Raw genomic sequence first — 18956 nt, 5'->3', positions numbered from 1 at the left:
ATATTCATTTAAATTGATAAAGTGACAGTAAAGACATTTATAATGTTACAAAAGATTATATTTCAAATAAATGCTGAACTTTCTATTCATCTAAGAATCCTGGAAAATAAAATGCATCACAATTTCCACACAAATATGAAACTGTTTTCAACACTGATAATAATCATAAATGTTTCTTGATCATCAGATCCTCATATTAGAGTGATTTCTGAAGGATCATGTGACACTGAAGACTGGAGTAATGATGCTGAACATTCAGCTTTGATCACAGGAATAAATTACACTTTACTATATATTCACATAGAAAACAGCTATGTTAAATTCTAATAATATTTCACAATTTTTACTGTATTTATGATCCAATAAATGCAGTCTTGGTGAGCAGAAGAGACTCTTTCATAAACTTTTTTTTTTTTTTTTTTTAATGATTCCAAACTTATTTACAACACAGATGTACGCTTGCTCTCTTGACGCACACACACACACACACACACGCACTATTAAGACTCCTTAGATCCTTCAGTCATTACACAGAACAGTTTACACAGCGTCCTGTAAAACGGCCTCATGTTCTCAAGCAATGGATACGATCAGATGACGTTCTCGAGACGTGTGCCCATATCATTAATGATTCCCCACCATTTCTAACCGTTGGCAGACATTTCTGGCTTTCTCCAAATATAAACCACTGACCAGGTTTTGTGCTTTGGGACGCCCTGTTCTAAACTTCATCTTTGTTCAGAGCATGAAGTGAACTTTTTGTCGTGAAGCTCTCAAAGGCACCGATTCAGAGTTGTTGTTTGGTTTTTTTAGTAACTAGTGAAGTAACTGTCTTTCTTCCACCAGCATTTCTTTCTAATGCTGTAATGACTAACGGGCCTGTGCTTCGACTCATGCTCTGAAAACACATATTAAAAGTGTTTAGAGCGAAACACACTGACGATCAACACGAACACCTGCATTTTAGATATATTTAGAGTTTAAAGGTGTAGTTTACATCAAAAGACACCTTCATTTGGGGATCTGTGATCAGGGTTAACTAAAAATGAAAACTTTTTATGCATTTTGGCCGTTCAGTTCTGAAAACGCGAACTATTGAAAATGGGTTTCAAAGTGTACGTTTTTAAAAACGATACCTTTATCGTCTCCTTGTAAACTACAAAAACAAGAATTTGTTAAAGTGGTGACATGTGCATGCGTCTATAGAAGTCTATAGAAATTCTATGTCTATATTTACAAAGTGGCATCGCCATCTACTGGCCTGACAACAGAATACAGCGTTTTTAGTTATTAAAAGTTATTAACTAGAAATAAGAAAACTAAAACTGAACTAAAATCATTCAAAATCATTTTCAGTAATTAAAATAAAGCTGAAATAAAATATATTAATAACATTTAACAAAAAAAAAAATATTGCAGAAAAGTTGAAGCACTAAAATGACCAACTGGAAATAAATACAAATTAAAACTGAAGTAAAACTATTAAAAGTCGTGGTTACACTTTATTTTAAAGTGTCATTGTTACAGTGTAATTATATATTTAAGTACTGAGTAATAATAAGCAACTACATGTACTTACTATAGGGTTAGGGGTTAGGGTTTGGTTGAGGGTTAGTTGCATGTAATTATGCATAATTTACTGTTATTACTATGGTAAGTACATGTAACATATGTAACAAGGACACTGTAAAATAAAGTGTTACCAAAGTCGTTTTCATTAAAATAAAGCTGAAATAAAATATAACTATTAAATTAAAAATGAGAAATGTTGCCTAGAACTAAAGTTACTAACTATAAAAAAAAAACTAAAACTGAACTAAAACTAGTAATTAAGATAAAACTGAAATCAAATATAATGATTAAATTAAACAAAAATGAGAAATGTTGCCTACTAACTGAAATAATTGAAGTTGAAGAAGTACAGTCGCTAAATGGAAATAAATAAAAACTAAACTGAACTAAAACTATTAAAAATCATTGTTAGTAATAAGCTGAAATAAAATTAAACAAAAATAAGAAATTTTGCAGAAAAGTTGAATCACTAAAATTACGGTCTGGAAATAAATAAAAATGAAAACTGAACGAAACATATTAAAAGTCGCTTTCATGAATTAAAATAAGCAAATTGAGAGGAAGATTATCAGTAAAAAGCGACACAAAAATAGGATAAATAAGTTATGACAACATATGTTTTTACAACTCAACTTCAAGATTCAATACAAGAATCAACTCATTTTTCAACTCAAGTTCAAATTCATTCAACTCATGTCATTTTTAAGTCGGTTTAATTAATTTAAGTTGAAATGACTTAAACATCCAAGTTGACTGTGCTTAAAAATTAAAGGCAGCAACTTTTACTACAGAGTTGAGTTTAAAAGACTTGCTTTTTTGATCATGAGAGTGTACACTGTAAAAAGTGAACAGTTAGATCAACTTAAAAAAATTACTTTAATTGGTAATACCTAAAGAAATTACGTTTTCTTAACTTAAATTATCAGATTTTTCACAATAAAACGTGATAATTTAAGTTGAGAAAACTTAATTTCTTTAGGTGTTACCAATTGAAGTAATTTTTTTTAGTTGATCCAACTATTCACTTTTTACAGTGTAGGAAACAACATGAGAACGAGTAAATGATACGATCCTTTAAGACCATTAATTATTCTATCCACTTTCTTCAGTGATGTTTGCATGTAATGATGTTTGTGATGGTAAATGTCTTCAGCTCTTATTGTATTAATATTAATATTAAGCAAGTGTCATTTGATATTGATAAAGGCATTCATTTGATACTGGTAATGAACGGCTCTTGTAAACGTGATACGGGGGGGCGGGGGGGTGCTTGAACAGGTTTGTTCTTGATAAACTCACCGGCTGAATGTTTCTAATCTTACGCTAGAATCTCAGAACTGTCCTGACATGTAACATATGGATTGTATATATATATTTGCAGACAACACACCCGTGGAAGATTTAGCGCCTGCTTCAGACGACGGAGCGCGTGAGTATCTGATTTATCGTCACCTGTGCGTTTGAGGAGAGATGAGCCAAAGGTTGTGTTTCGCTCGAGGCGCGAGTGAGACGCTACGTGTTAAAGTATGAGGTCTGAAAACCACTGATGTCACTGTGAAAAATCATATGATCAATGAATTATGACAACATATTGCTTTAACTCATCAAAATAAGTAAAGCAGTTTTCATCTTTTTTTTAAATAAGTTATATACAAGATTCAACTAATTTTTTTTAAGTCAGTTTAATGTAATTTAAGTTGAAATGACTTAAACGTCCAAGTTGATTGTACTTAAAAATTTAAGGCAGCAACTTTACACTGTAAAAATTTGAGTTCATTGAAATTAAAAATTTGAGTTAATACAATAAAGGAGATTGGTTTAATAAATAGAAACTCCAAATATTATGTTATCTGAACCACATTAACTTAAAAATGGAAGTTACCTGGTTGCCTTATGCCAGGTTCAGATTACACGATTTCTTTATCTGTTACGATAGTCACTGTGTCAGATTTTGACTCCTAAAATCTTGTGTCATGGACAAGAAACATGTCAGACTACGGGCGTGTCTAGGATAAGCCCTGCCTCCCCTGAGAAATGATCTGTCCATCTGATGATAAATTAGAAAAGAAAAATGTTCGTTATTCTTGTGTTCTCCTTCAGATCAAGGTTCATAATGGGACCGTTCGGTATTTATGGAATGGACCACTGGAGGAAAATAGGGGAGGGTCATGCTCTTTTTATTCTTTGTTGAGGGGAGGGTCACCCAACTTTTGTATTTATTAAAGGGGACATATCATGCTAAATCCACTTTTTTAGCCCTTAAATGCATTTTGTTGTATATTTGGAGTGTTTAGAAGTACAGAAAAGTTGAAATTATTCTCTTCAGGTGCTTCGTTGATATCTTTATATTCTGTTTTGGCCTTATTTTTCAACCTGTTCCGATTTTTCTGTTCTCTATGACGTTTTGTGAACTATATCACAGTATTTGCAGTGGAACTGCCAAATAAGGACATAGACTTCCAGCCCAACACTTCGAGCAATCCGCCATTATTATTTCTCGCTGTGATTTTGTAGTCCAAGCTAAAGGATGCAGAAGTTACGAGAGGGTAAGTTAAAATGATCGGTTGTTGGATGTAGTAACCCACACTCTTCATTACACCGTCTAATGTAGATGAACTGCTGCGCTTGTGACAGGGCGCATGTTTAACTGAAAGAACGAGCAGAGAGAGAGAGAGACCCGGTCGCGCACACGCACTCTCTCTCTCTTCGGAGCCAGGCGAAGGTGTAAACAAGACTTCACCGTCTCCAAACTAGACGCTGTCTTGCTCTCTCTCCCTCGCACATATTAATCAAAATAAATCGACACGGTGGTAAAAGGTCGGAAGACCAAAGTTTCATGTATAAATACAGTAACACACCATTGCGATACATCCATATGAAGACGTTGTTCTGCAGGTTCGTCGTCTTCATTTTCATCTCGCTCCGGCTCCGACTCTGGCTCGAACATGTAAGGCTGGCTGGACAAGTCTTCCGTTGTTGACATTTTGTTAATAACGTGTGAATAAAAACTTTCTGTGCCGCTAGATAATCGTACCTATGCTATCAAACTACATAAATGGCCGAACGGGGTGGAGTTGAACCGAGTGTCACCTCTGCATCCTGGAGAGGGGGCGGGGTATGAAGTGTCTCATTTGCATTTAAAGAGACCGCACCAAAACGAGTTGCTCTCAGACGCACATCAGAAAAGGGGTAGAAAAGGGGCCTGTGGAGCTATAATAATGAGGAATTCAGACCCAAGCATTGCAGTTCCGCTTTATATAGACTACAAATGTATGATTTATATGTAAAAAGGAACGATTTAAAAGCATGATATGTCTCCTTTAAAACAGTAACATTTCAGAGTGGCTTGTTTTGTGCATATATTTTTCCATGGCTATCAGATGGGTCTGATGGGTCTCTACTGAAATGGCCACCATAACAGTGGAGTGTGATGTGTAAGCTGAGAAAGCAGAGGTTAACGCCTGTTTCACACATACCGGTACTCCGTGTGCAGTGTGTATGCGGTGCAGGAGCAGCTCACGCTATAGTGCTTTCACATATGCTGCGTTTGCAGTGCGTAAACCACGGCTGTACCACACACACATACTCACTATTTTTAGTTCAAATCCAGAAGTTATCAGCAACTTTTATTAAAAAACAAAAGTTTTGTCAGCATTGCGATTCTCTTTGTACACATATACACTCTTTAATAGACGTATTCACGTTTAAACACAATTTAAACTAAGTATCATTCAATGCATTACTTATATATAGATATATTAAGTTGCTCAAGCAAGTGGTAAAAATATTTAAACATGTACTATATTAAAATCACAAACATTTTAAATTAAAACTTAAAATTGGCAAAAACAGCCGATTCTCGTGCCTTTTCTTTTGCATTTAAGTTTTAATCTTGCATGTCACAAAGAACTTGTTTTTCCACCTCCACGCATGAGACGAGTGTTGTTCATTACGTAGCCTTGTTAAGTTGTAGTTTTCCTTGCTTTACCCCGGTCTTAAAGTAAAAAGATGACTGTGAAAAATAGTAGTATTTGATTAAATACATTTATCTAAGTCTATTTTGGCTATATATCTCAAAACTCCTCCGGTAGTCCTAACTAACTAACTGTTTTGTGCTAGGCCTATAGTCTAAAGGGGTCCTGTGCCGCTCTCTGGTTCCTGGCTTAGAAAAAGATCTGCACTAGAACAGAGTGTGTGTAGTATAGCTTCATTTTGCGCCGATTTGTCAATTGTTTATGTTGCCCCCCCAAACATGACATCCTGGTAACCCCTCTGCTACCCGTTGCATGTGCAGTCTCACACACACTCACACACACACATACATACATACACACGCACTCACTCGTGCGCACACACACTCGCACACACTCACTTGTACACACACACACACACACTCACTTGCACACACTCACTCGCACACACACTCACTCACTCACTCTGTGCACAATCGCACACATACATACATACACACACACACACTCACTTACACACACTCACTTGCACACACACACACACACTCACTCGCACACTCATTCACACACATAGATACACACGCACTCACTTGCGCGCACACTCACTCGCACACACTCACTCACTCACATACATACACACACACACTCACTTGCACACACACACACACACACACTCACTCACTCGCACACTCATTCGCACATAGATACACATGCACTCACTTGCGCGCACACTCACTCGACACACACTCACTCACTCACTCACTCACATACATACACACACACACACTCACTTGCACACACACACACTCACTCACTCACTCGCACACTCATTCGCACACATAGATTCACCCGCACACACTCACATACATACACACACACTCGCTTGCACACACACACTCGCTTGCACACACACACACACACACACACACACACACACACACACTCACTCATTCGCACACATAGATACACTCACACTCACTTGTGCGCTCATTCACCCGCATGCACACACACACACTCACTCACTCGCAAACACACACACACACACACACACACACACACACACACACACACACACACTCACTCACTCACTCGCACACACACACACACACACACACACACACACTCACTCACTCTTGACGGAACCCGTCGTGGAGGACCGGAAAGAAATGAAACATGCGAGTCTTTTTATCGTGACGCCCGTTCTCGTTTACGAATCCCCACGACACCATACGTCAAACGGATCGAATCGTGTAATCTGAACCAGGCATTAAACATTTGAGTTCACTGAAATTAAAAATTTGAGTTAATAAAATAAATGAGATTGGTTTAATAAATAGAAACTCGAAATGTTATGTTATCTGAACCACATTAATTATCTAAGTTGATTTGACAAAAGATAAAAAGTTGTGATTACGAATCATGAATATTTTCTACAGTGCAGGAATCAGTAATGTTCAGATCTAGTGTCGCGTCTCTGACTGTGACTGTGATTGTGAAGTTACAGACGCTGAACCTCCAACTAAAGAAACAGTGGATAAAGTTGTGGATGAAGCCACAGATCCTACAGGTACACACACACACATACACACACACACACACTGAAATAAAGCACTTTACAGTGATTTTACCATTAATAAGAGGTGTAACTAAACCAAAACACACTGTTGTTGTGTAAATGAGCCGGAACATATTAAGCGTTTCCTGTGAGAACGGTGTGTGTTAGCGGCCGCTACGTTAATAACTAATGATCTTTACAACGGAAGTGAATCAATCAAAACTAACTTTATTTGGACAATAACTTTATTCTAGATCTGCTGTAAAGCCTAAACTCTCTCTGTTACTGTAATCTCCTGTTATCACTGTAAAGCTGCTGTGAAACTCTATAGTGTTAAAGCGCTGTATAAATGAAGGAGACTCGACTAGACTTGATTTAAAACTAGTGCTGTCAATCGGTTAAAAAATTAACTCGATTAATCACACATTTTTTCTGTGATTATTCGCGATTAATTTGCAATTAAAAACACTTACGTTTTTATAGGTTTACATTAGTTTAAATATTTTATAATGTAATAATTTCACAGTTAATCTCCAAATTAATGTAGAGACAACATAAAGACAGTATATTTTAAATACTTAATAAAGTTATCAAACAGTCTGCACTGCATAAATTATAAATGAAATATAGACTAATCCTTATTAAAGCTACAGAAGTTCTTTAGTCAAGAGCAGAGAACCGATACTGCACGTCGTGTGTGTGTGTGTGTGTGTGTGTGTGTATGTCATGACAGGACATTCAAAGGCAGTGCTTTCTCTTTTGTCTGGTTTAAAAGCATTTGCATGAATAAGAGCCGGATCATATAATGTTTTATTAGAGCCCCAAAACAACATCAAGACTTTGTAAAAGGGCATAAAAGGTCCTCTTTAAAAGTTGTTTTCATAAAACTGAAATAAAATAAAATATAAATATTAGATTAAAAACTTCATGTGGCTTTCAAAAATGACCAAATGTGGCTTTCAATCAAATGAATGTAAATTATTTTAGTTTGATAATGATAAAATTGTATTTTTAAGGGATTTTATGATACTAAATTATATTTATGCAGCAGTTATAATCCATTTATTCACTTTTTGAGCATAGACCTGAACATTTCCAGCTTAAACTCTCATAGATATTTAATGCTTTGGATCACAGACTGAATTTGATTTGAGGTTGATATCTCAAAAAATGAGCTTTCAGTGATATTTTGCTTGGCCAAACGCTTCCACTAGAAGAAATTCGTTTCCCATTCATTCCATTTTTGACCGTGAGGAGCAAAAGTGTGATTATTTTTTCAGGACCATTTACCTTTTCGATTCATCTGCATGATTTTTATGTGTGCGTTCACATAGAAGTGCCAAAACTAAGTTTTTGAAAAAACAAAACATAATTTTTTTCAGTCAAATAATGACCGAACAGCACCAGAGGGTTAAACAGAAATCAGAAATGTTACCTTTTACAACTAAATGAAATAAAGTTGCTAACTGGAAATAAATAAAAATGAAAACTGAAGTAAAACAAATTAAAAATCAAAATTAAAAATTAAAAAAATAATGATTATTAAAAATAATTTCCAGTGATTGAAATAAAGCTGAAATAAAATAAAATATAAATATTAGATGAAAAACTTCAACTAAATTTTTAGCAACTTGAATTACGTTCGAAAATAAATAAAACACTGAAATAAAAATAAATTAAACCTAAATAGAAAGATAAAAAATGAATGCAATGACAAACACAAGCATTACTAAAAATTAAGGTAAAATTAAAATTAAAACGAAAACTAAAATTATAAATAAAAAAAAGCTAATTGACTCAATGCAGTTTGATAAAAGACTGCAATGATAAATAATAATCAGAATATTCTGCCAGGTAATATAGTCTGTTAGTCAATGCATAATGCATATTCATCAGCATCATAGAGTCGGTATAATGATACACCTTGAAATATTGTGATTTATTGTCTTTTGTGTTGTTAATAGAGACTGAAGCTGAAGAGTTAACGCCTGATTCAGGTACAGGTTTCCAATACTAGTCTAGTGTCAACACTCATAACGCCTGAACTAAACTAAATCAACACATCACCCAGATCTGCCATGTTTGAAGGTTTTCAGCTCGTGTGTGTGTGTGTGTGTGTGTGTGTGTGTGTGTGTGTGTGTGTGTGTGTGTGTGTGTGTGTGTGTGTGTGTGTGTGTGTGTGTGTGTGTGTGTGTTTTCCCAGGTGCTGCCGAGGACGAGCAGTCAGAAACAGAAACACTAGCGGGTAAATATCACTGAAATAAAGACACAAATAACAGACGATAACAAGGAGATATAATATAATAAAAACATGAATATTAAAATCAGGCGTAGAAAACCTGGATATACAGCAGTGGCCAAAAGTGATGTGTGTTTTTAATGACCCTATAAGTTCAATGAAACCATCAGAACATGAGGAAAATATTTTATATTTTTAAAGATTGTAAATATGAAGACAGAACAAAACACTAAACTTAGTTAAGGTGTTTGTATGACAAAACTATTTGGCAAAAAAAGGTAAACTTCAGCTACAGGTTTGATTTTAGTATGCAAAAAAAAACAAAAACAAAAACATACATTGATTACAACATAATCAGTTATTAATATTTCGTTGGTTCTCTTGTTTTTGCATGTGTTCATAATTTCTTTGAATGACAGTCTGGCCATAAATTATGTTGCACAATTCGTCATGTTTCATTGCGTTATTATCACTAATAAAACATCGACTGCAACACAACTACACAATATGACTACAAAATCTTTAATAATATTTGAATGAAGGGTGAAGATGTGAATTTTCCTAAGCATCACTTTTGGACGCTAATGTATTAGAAAATTAAAAAAGGGCCTGTAAGAATCATGAACAAAATCAAGGGAATTTCTCAAAGATAATTCTAGTTATGCTCAGCCTTAAAATATTCCATCGCTAGAAGTTGCTCTTTCCGTATAAGAGGATTTTTAAACTATCCTGTAATCATGAAGGACTGGAAAAGTCATAGAAATTCATCGGGCCTGTAATAATAATGTGGTTTTGACTAGTACATTTTTTGCCGTTTCGGTAAGAGTCAGTATAGCCGAGATGTAGTGAAAAAACAGATGCAATGTTTAATATGTTGCTCGTGAAACACTTATGTGTGAATCAGTGAGTCGGACAATCATCCCGTTCACACATTCCTCCAGGATCGATGTTATCAAATTAAGTGATGCTATAACCACACATATTTCAAATAAACAAACACCATCACATGCATCTGACTCATATTTCGCTGACTTTGCTTCATCAGCTGAAGAAGAACCTGTTGAAGGAGACGCTCCTACTGAAGCAGGTAGAAACACGACACTTCTCTCCACATGTCTTTCCACCAGCTCTGCTCAAAGTGTGTGTGTTATTGACACTTGTGGCGAGTGCTTTGGCAGTCCAGCTTTGTGGCATTCTCAAATTGCTTTCCCAAAAAGGTATCTGGGACATTTTTCTTCCCAAACTCATCCTTATTTAGTTTTTTTTCCCCCAAGCTTATAATAGTGGGGTGCTCTTTTTTTCTTTTTTATGCTTTTTTCAAATATTCACGTTCATATAGTGTGTACTAGAGCTGTTTATGAATGTAAAAGCTCTGCAAAGTTTTAATGAACTTATTATAAAGGTGCCCTAGAATGGATTATTTTATTATTTTATAATGTTTCCTGGGGTGCCCTTATAATGTTAGTATGTTTTTTAGATCAAAATTTGTTATAATTTAGAAGTAAAAGGCATATTTCCTAGCCTGATTTCATCCTCTGATTTGAACGCTCTGTTTGAAGGGGCGTGTCTGCTGTGAGACTTCAGTGTAAACGCCCTCTGCTGTGATTGGCTGCTGTGAGACTCCAGTGTAAACGCCCTCTGCTGTGATTGGCTGACATGCTTGCATATGAAATATCTGGCATTACATGTAGAGCTATCTGGAAAACTTTTACTATTACAGCTTTTATACGTTTTTACTATTACAGCTATCGGGATTAACAAATCATGAGAAGTTTTTTAAGTATTTAGATCTATTCCAGCATTGATGACAGCCTGTTGATCGCGTGAATGAAGATCTTATCACTGCAACGCGATTTACTGATGCATAAACAGTGTTGAACGACTTTGAGAGAAAGATTATCTGTCTGAACTTGAACAATTACACATCAGAAATTCACATAACCCACTGGTTCTCCAGAGGCTCGGATGAAGGAGCTAAAAAAATATTTTTGTGTTCATTTGTACATCCAAACACTGAGCGACTGCCAAGCTTCGTTCGCTCGTTTGCAAGCCACGATGTCTCTCGAGGAAAAACAATATCGCGCTGGATCTAGATAACACAGTGTAAATTATCGTTAATAAAATCACTACTTACCGCTTGCGGGAATATAACGTTAGTTGAAATTGCCCCCTTCGTCCGTTTGAGACGCCGAGAGAAGCCTGGCTGCTTGATATTGTTCCAGGTTAGAAAAACAGTCCGTGGTGAAATGGACAGAGCAAACTAACAACTTCGAATTAAACTGTAGCGGTATCCGATTATAGATAGATTATAGATAGATTATAGATAGATCTGCCATTTTCCCTATGATCCTCCTCCTGCTTGTTTCTTCACCTGCAGAACTTCTGATGATTCGGCTGTGCAGTTTCGCCTGGCACTGAGCATGGGCTGGCATATGCAAATTTTTGGAGGCGTACATATTAATGATCCCGACTGTTGAACACAGAATGAACACAGTCGGTGTTATGTGGAGATTCGCCTGTTTTTCAGGGGTGTTTTTCAAAAACGAGATTTAAATAAGAAAGAGAAAACTATGGTGTTTGAGACTCACTGTATGTCATGTCCATGTACTGAACTCTTGTTATTTAACTATGCCAAGATCAATTCAATTTCACATTCTAGGGCACCTTTAAATAAAGTTATTGTCTCCTAATTCGATTCTGAACTGCAGAAACGAGTCGTCAGCAATTCCAGTTTTTTTGTTTTGTTACATACCTTATGTAACAATGTAACAGATTTGCATAATGGCCTTCTTTGGCTGTCGGTGAACGATGTCTACTTAGCTCCGCCCTCAAACACCAGTTGTATCTGAAGTTGCGTTCACACTACAAGCGACTCCCACTACTGGTTGCCTAGTAATGTTTGTGAGTGACATTCACGGATTTACTCCATGTTGTTGAACAATCCGTTTTCTTGCCGCTACAAACAAACATTTTGAAAGGAAAAGTCTAAATGTAAATGGAATCAGTACATAAAATGCATAATATTAAAGATGAACGAGAAACAGCAAGTGCTCTTTGCCATCGCGGCTATTTAACTGCAGCAAATCTGGGTTCACAAAAGCATTCAGTCTCGGAGTCAGCACGGCAAGTACCACCGTATGTACACGGAGACATATCATACATTACAGGACAGTTTCTGACTGCTAAAATGAGCTTCTCATTCTTCTTGTCTCGGTTGGACTCGGCACTGAAGAGTGACGGATCACGCGCGCCCCACTGACTTCACTCGTATTGGTTGTTGCTGGTCGACCAATCACAACAGGCTGTGCCGTCTGACCAATCAGAGCAGAGCATCTCTCAGAACGAGAGCATCTCTTGATCGAACCGTTTCAGACACTGAGAAATGTGTATTATGAGAAAATGAAAGTGTTTTTTGACTTTGGATGCATGTAAATCAATTGTAGGAGACTCCAAAACAACATTAGGAACCTTTAAAATAGCATAAACGGGACTGAAATATTATGTTTTTATGTTGGCAATTCGTATTTGTCTACAAAACTAATTTCTAAAGAATTTACATCAATGGAAATATAAATTCTGTCAAGTGTGCACGCAAAATATATTCAATCCTAAATTTAAGATTTATGTATTTGAATCGCATATAACATTTCCTTGTGTTTAACAATCGTATAAACTTAATGTGATGCATATTTGTCAGTCATAGATAAATGAAACAGGTTATATTTCTGTGATTGTTCTAAACGTGTTTTAAATACGCAATAACCAAATATATTTATAATCAATACATCCAATTTCTTTCAACCTCATACTGAATATTGCTTGTTCCACATCTAGTCATATTCATACCTTTTAACTGAATAATGTGAACAAATGTATGCTGAATCTAATCCATTTGAATAAATGCATATTGAAAATATGATTATTTACATCAAATCAAATAGATGCAAATAAATAATAAACTGTTTTTTTAGTGCAACTTCATTTATGCATGACATTAAGTTTTTAGTGTATGTTAATGGTGTAATGCAAATGGATGGACATTTTATATGCAATTCAAAGCCTAAAATATTTTTTGAGTGCGACTTAAAAAACATATTGTACTGATCATTGTTTTTTTCTTTGTTGTACAGTAGATAAAGCCGAAGCACCTGAAACAGGTTGGCAGAAAGTTTATATTATGTCCTTGCACGTACTGTACATTTGTAAACTGCTGTTTTCAGATTATTTTAAGTTTACAGACGTTGAATACTCGCTTGCTTTGGTTTTCAGAAGCTGATCCGCCGGCTGATGAGACTGACGTTACTGAACAAGGTTTCATTTATTCTTTTATCACTCAGTTTGGTCTTATCTTCTTTATCTCACAGTTTGATCTTTTCAAAGCCACAAGTTGACGTCATATATAAACTTTGCTTTGTTTTTGTTACATAGAAACAAAACGTTTTTATGAACAACTTTTGATTGCCACAGTTAAACTATAACAGAGTCATCGCATTACTGTAATGTTATATAAATGGTTACATCAATCTTGAGATATTAAAAAAATGTCTGATTTTATTAAAGAAGTTCTTATACACATGCACTGCAAAAAATGATGTTCTTCCTCAGTGTTTCTGTCTTGTTTTCCAGCACAAAAATATCTAAACATTCTTAAATCAAGCAAAATGTTTTCTGTCTAGAGTTTGGTTTGCAGAATAGTCTTAAAAAGACGGTTATCCTTGCCCAACCTGTAACCCTAAACCCTACAGTATACATTAGCAACACATGTCTATCTGTGGTAGACAAATTCACCTACCTAGGATCCACAGTATCAAACAACAATAGCCTTGACGCAAAGCACATTGGGAAGGCATCATCAATGTTTGGAGAATTGAGCAAGCGTGTCTGGCACAACAAGAACCTCTCATTGCTCCTCAAAGTCCATGCATGTGTACTTAATATATGCATCTTAATATATGCAAGTGAGACATGGTTTCATTTATTCTTTTATCAGGACTGGGCATATTTATCGAATGAATGACACCCGCCTCCCAAAAATCTTGCTATATGGCGAGCTAGCAAATGCCCCCCGCAAACATGGTCGCCCCCATCTACGTTTTAAAGACGTCATTAAGAGGGATCTTCAGGCCTTCTCCATCAACCTGGACAACTGGGAGGCACTTGCAAATGACAGACCCAACTGGCGCGCAGCAATTAACAACGGCCGCAGGGGCTCTCAGGAGGCCTACAAGTCATTTCTGGAAGAGAGACACTCAAAACGGGAAGCAGTTCGTCGCACTCGACATGATTGGCCATAGTAGTAGTATAAGCGGGTCCACAACACGCGTACACTCTGCTTATTACACACACAGGGACGCGCAGCGGCACACAAACATGCCAAATATAAAAATTAAAAGGATTACAATGTAAAAGATTATTATTGTGTACATAAAGATATGGTGAATCCGGCTTGTCCTGTAGATGTTCTGCTTGCGCACTTTGACCTCGCACATGAGCAGATCTGTTTGCGCTCTGGAGACGTGGAGCACAACTGGTATTTAAAGGGAATGGGAGATGAGACCCTGATTGGTTTAACGCACGTAAATCCCAAAACACACCCATTACTCATTCAGAGAACAGGGACGACCCTTTTAGACCATGCACCGGGAGCACCGACCATTTATCCCATCGTTAAACTAGCAAAAGTGGATTCGGACACGCTCTAAGTGAACTTGCCCCGTGCGCTTTAGACCATGCGCTTAGATCGCTGAAATAGGGCCCCTAATATCTTAATTTATTTAGCTTTTCCAGTAAATGTATCTTGATTTAAGAATGTTTAGATATTTGCACTGGAAAACAAGACAAGAATATGAAGTAAGAAAAGCATTTATTGCAGTGAACATGTTTTCCCATCTTTATCATCACAGATCTTTGACTTGTTCGCTGGTTTAGACTACATCTGAAAAGAACATCTGTTTCTCTTTGTCAGAAATCACGGCAGAAGAACATACAGGTGAAGTAGAAGAACAACCCATGCCAGAGAGTCCAGACCAAGTGGAACCGGACCAAGAGGAACCGGACCAAGAGGAACCGGACCAAGAGAAACCGGACCAAGAGAAACCGGACCAAGAAGAACCAGATAAAGGTAACAAGGAAATGTCATAAACATGCATTTTTAAGAATATTTCCTGTCTGAATGCTTTTGTGTGTGAGAGAGAATGCTGGAAATGATAAAAAATAGGTGTGTGGATTCAATCAGCCTCTTTGTAAAATGAATTGACGTATTCTTCAGGTTCAGGGATCTGTTACAAAACCTAGTGTGTTGCCTATTTAAAGGCATCATAATAAGATATCACATTTTGACCAGATTCAAAGGCAGAATCGCACCTATCCTTCGAAACTGAATTAAAATGAAATCAATATTAAAATGATTGTAAGAACCCAGTCTAATTAGAAATAGATACAGTGTTGTGTGTTTTGTATTTTGATGGAAACTTGTTTCTGCCTCGGAATAAAAAAGTAAAAAAGGTAATTGCGACTTTTTATCTCAGATATCATGCAATTGTGAGAAAAAAAGTCATGAGTTGTGAGATAAAAAGTCACAATGACCTTTTTTACTTTTTTATTCTTAAGCTTCCATAGGACACGAAAAAGTTGGCAGTCAACATCAGCATTTTTTATCATTTTCACAAACCTTTTATTGCCCCCCACAATATTTTGTTGTATAATCATGTAAACAGTCAATATATGAAAAGAAGAAACAGAGCCTCTGCTTAAAAAAACAAAAACAAAACTAGCTTCATGCATTCTTTTTTATCTACACTTGAATGTGAGTAAGTTTGGTTAGAAAAAGCAACATTTTGAAGAAAATTGGGATTCAGAACGATGATCATAAACACAGATGGAGAACATCGAGTCCATCAACACCTCAAAGCTTTTCATTCTGTAACGTTATGAATTTTGAATTATATGCTAATATTTTACATGTGTCAGCAATGCTTCTATCGCTTCTTCTTCTCCTGTGTTTTGATCCAGAGATTCAGTTCTCTTTGGCGAGGAAAGAGTTAAGATCATAAATCCAGCTAAATTTAATGTATATTTATAACAATATACTTAAAATTATGTTGTTGTTTTCCAGCACAAATATCTAAACATTCTTAAATCAAGATACTTTATTTTATTTTATACATTTTACAGAAAGCAAAAATCATTTTGCTTCTCCAGTAAATTTATCTTGAATTAAGAATGTTTCGATATTTGTCGATATATAACGACACAGAAATACTGAGGAAGAACATCATTGTTTGCTGTGTGATGATGATGATAACTCAACATGTGAATGCCAAACTAATAATATTACTTGTGCTGAGCGCTGTTTTGTAAGAGTCACTTTTTATGGAGAATATACCCAAATCACTCACTTATGAGCTTCTGATTATGCTGCATTAGGCGATGGACTGGAAGGTTTTTGAAGCTGGGGGGTTTCCAGTGTCCAGTCAGTGAAATGAGTTTGTTTTTCTGGTGAAACTGGTGCGTTTCTCTTTGTATCTGAAACACATGCAAACATGGTCAATTTAACACTTATTACAGAAACTTTGAGTAGATACTGGGTAAATCTCATGAACTTTACTTAAATACAATAATTTAACAACAAACATTAACAAACAACAACAAACATTAACAGAAGTTAAAATACATAATGTTAAAATACTTAAAAATGTAAATAATATGTTTGTTTTTTTCATTACATTTATGAGAATCTGGAGGGGAAAATGTGCTTAATTGTCATGGAAATAATGGCACAGTATAAAAATTGGGTCACATGCCACCCCATAATCAAAAAAATTAAAATAAATAATAATAATAATAATAATATATATATATATATATATATATATATATATATATAGCATTAAAAAATTATGGCTGTTACATTTTTTTATACTGCAACATTATTTTAATGACAATTATGCACATAAATTCTCAAACTGTAATGTAATGAGAAAAAAAAACATTTATTTAAATTTTAAAGTATTTTTAAGTTATGGTAGTATTTGTTGTACTGCCGCTAATGTTTGTTGATTTAAAATAATTAATGAGAATAATAGGAATAATAATTATAATTATAATAATAGGAATTAATAACTCAAGTACATATTACAGTAATGAGAATTTGATTGAAAAAGCATTATAGCCATGAAGATAAAATAATCAAATGTGATGTGTGTTACTGTCTTTCCGCGTGGCAAAGTAATTTAATTCCATTTAAGCTTTTATCTGACTCCATTTTATATCTGACACCATTTTATCATGACCTCGAATTTAGGTTAGATTGCCAATTGGTTATTGGTCAGTTATATAATAGTTTAGCAGCACATTTGATTATTCTTTTCAGCTCTTTACTTATATTTTACCCGTTCATATTAGGAAGCTATGTCATGCTAAGCTATGCTCAGAGGTCCTCACGCCTTGTTTAACGTGGGTCTCACGATCACAATCTCGTCAGCTTCGGTTATCAAACAGAGGTAACTGCTATATACCTGAGATCGCTCGCATTCACGCTTACACAATCAAATATATTTTTATATAGCCCCCGTGGTTGCATACACTTGAAATTAAAGTAACGTTTACTTCAGTAGAGCTATGGCCACTATTACAGATATAAGTCAACCAACTTTACTTGTCTTATAATAGCTTTGGATTGGCCATGCTGTGATTTCCCACATACACCTATCTAAAGTAACATTAAATTAAAACTGAGGTAAGACACCCAGATTTAGATTGGTCAAACAGCACTTTTGTTGCCCTAAACGGAAAATATTAGTCGTCACTAATCCGACGCAAATCTTGCGGTAACATACGAATCCGTTTAATCTACTTGGGAAAACAATTTCAGAGTCAGTCGGAATAAAATCAAATGTAACAATTTTATTATGCCAGGTAAATGTATCATGCCAATTTCATAATCAGTTCAAAGATAATCAATACAATAACATCAAATGCTCAGAGATAAAGAGTAAAAGATGAAGGTGAAACCCGACATTTTGAAAAATACATAATGCTGAAGTCTTTGAGATCCTTACACATTATGGGCTGACGTGAGCTACAGAATCGCCTCTTCAGCATCTCCCTAAACACTCAGACCAAGGCAGAAACCTCTTTTCAAACATGAGTTCACAGTGGGAATTTGCATTAATCACCGTCCCAGACTTACTGGAGACTGAGGTTGATTGATTTACATGGAAACATTTGCTAACAATAGGAATTTACATGGAATTTACACCTTTGAGAGTAGGATGCCATTCGCCTGGAAGACACACCCTCCTCTGTGTGCCAGTTATCTCTAAACTCTTAAATATCTTTTTATCTTTTGGTTTCCTTCTTTGGGAATGAGACTTTTGTACCAGTCGCACTGAGACATTTCAAATGATACCAAACGTGTAATACTGTATGATAATTATTCACATTAAACCATATAGATTCTTGGGTGAATGTTGGTGATCACAGCATGAGAGAGAAGGAGTGGGGGAAGAGGGAAAGAGGTGTAGATTAGGATGATTCACTCTCAAGAGTGAGTTCAAATGTTAATTTCATTTGCCCTCCCCTCCATTTTTTGCAGTCTTACACTTTTCATGAGATTCAC

At 35.6% G+C, this 18956-nt stretch overlaps 1 protein-coding gene across 5 annotated transcripts in view; it reads left to right on the top strand.

Annotated features, from left to right (window-relative positions):
• LOC307164778 (uncharacterized protein) overlaps positions 1-18956 on the top strand; it is a 32564-nt gene that overhangs the window by 4002 nt on the left and 9606 nt on the right. For 2 of the 5 annotated variants that reach the window (XM_079881861.1, XM_079881860.1), the window contains exons 4-11: positions 2954-3001; positions 7042-7110; positions 9063-9095; positions 9302-9343; positions 10383-10424; positions 13468-13494; positions 13607-13648; positions 15303-15458. In XM_079881861.1, the coding sequence (XP_079737987.1) occupies positions 2954-3001; positions 7042-7110; positions 9063-9095; positions 9302-9343; positions 10383-10424; positions 13468-13494; positions 13607-13648; positions 15303-15458 (459 nt within the window). The remainder of the gene's footprint in view (positions 1-2953; positions 3002-7041; positions 7111-9062; positions 9096-9301; positions 9344-10382; positions 10425-13467; positions 13495-13606; positions 13649-15302; positions 15459-18956) is intronic. The other 3 variants (XM_079881862.1, XM_079881864.1, XM_079881863.1) reach the window with 3 other exon arrangements.

This window comes from Squalius cephalus (genome assembly GCF_949319135.1).
Source record: "Squalius cephalus genome assembly, chromosome: 9".
NCBI lineage: Eukaryota > Metazoa > Chordata > Actinopteri > Cypriniformes > Leuciscidae > Squalius > Squalius cephalus.
The sequence above is the reverse complement of the archived record's forward strand: the minus strand, read 5'-3'. Positions and strand labels throughout refer to the sequence as shown.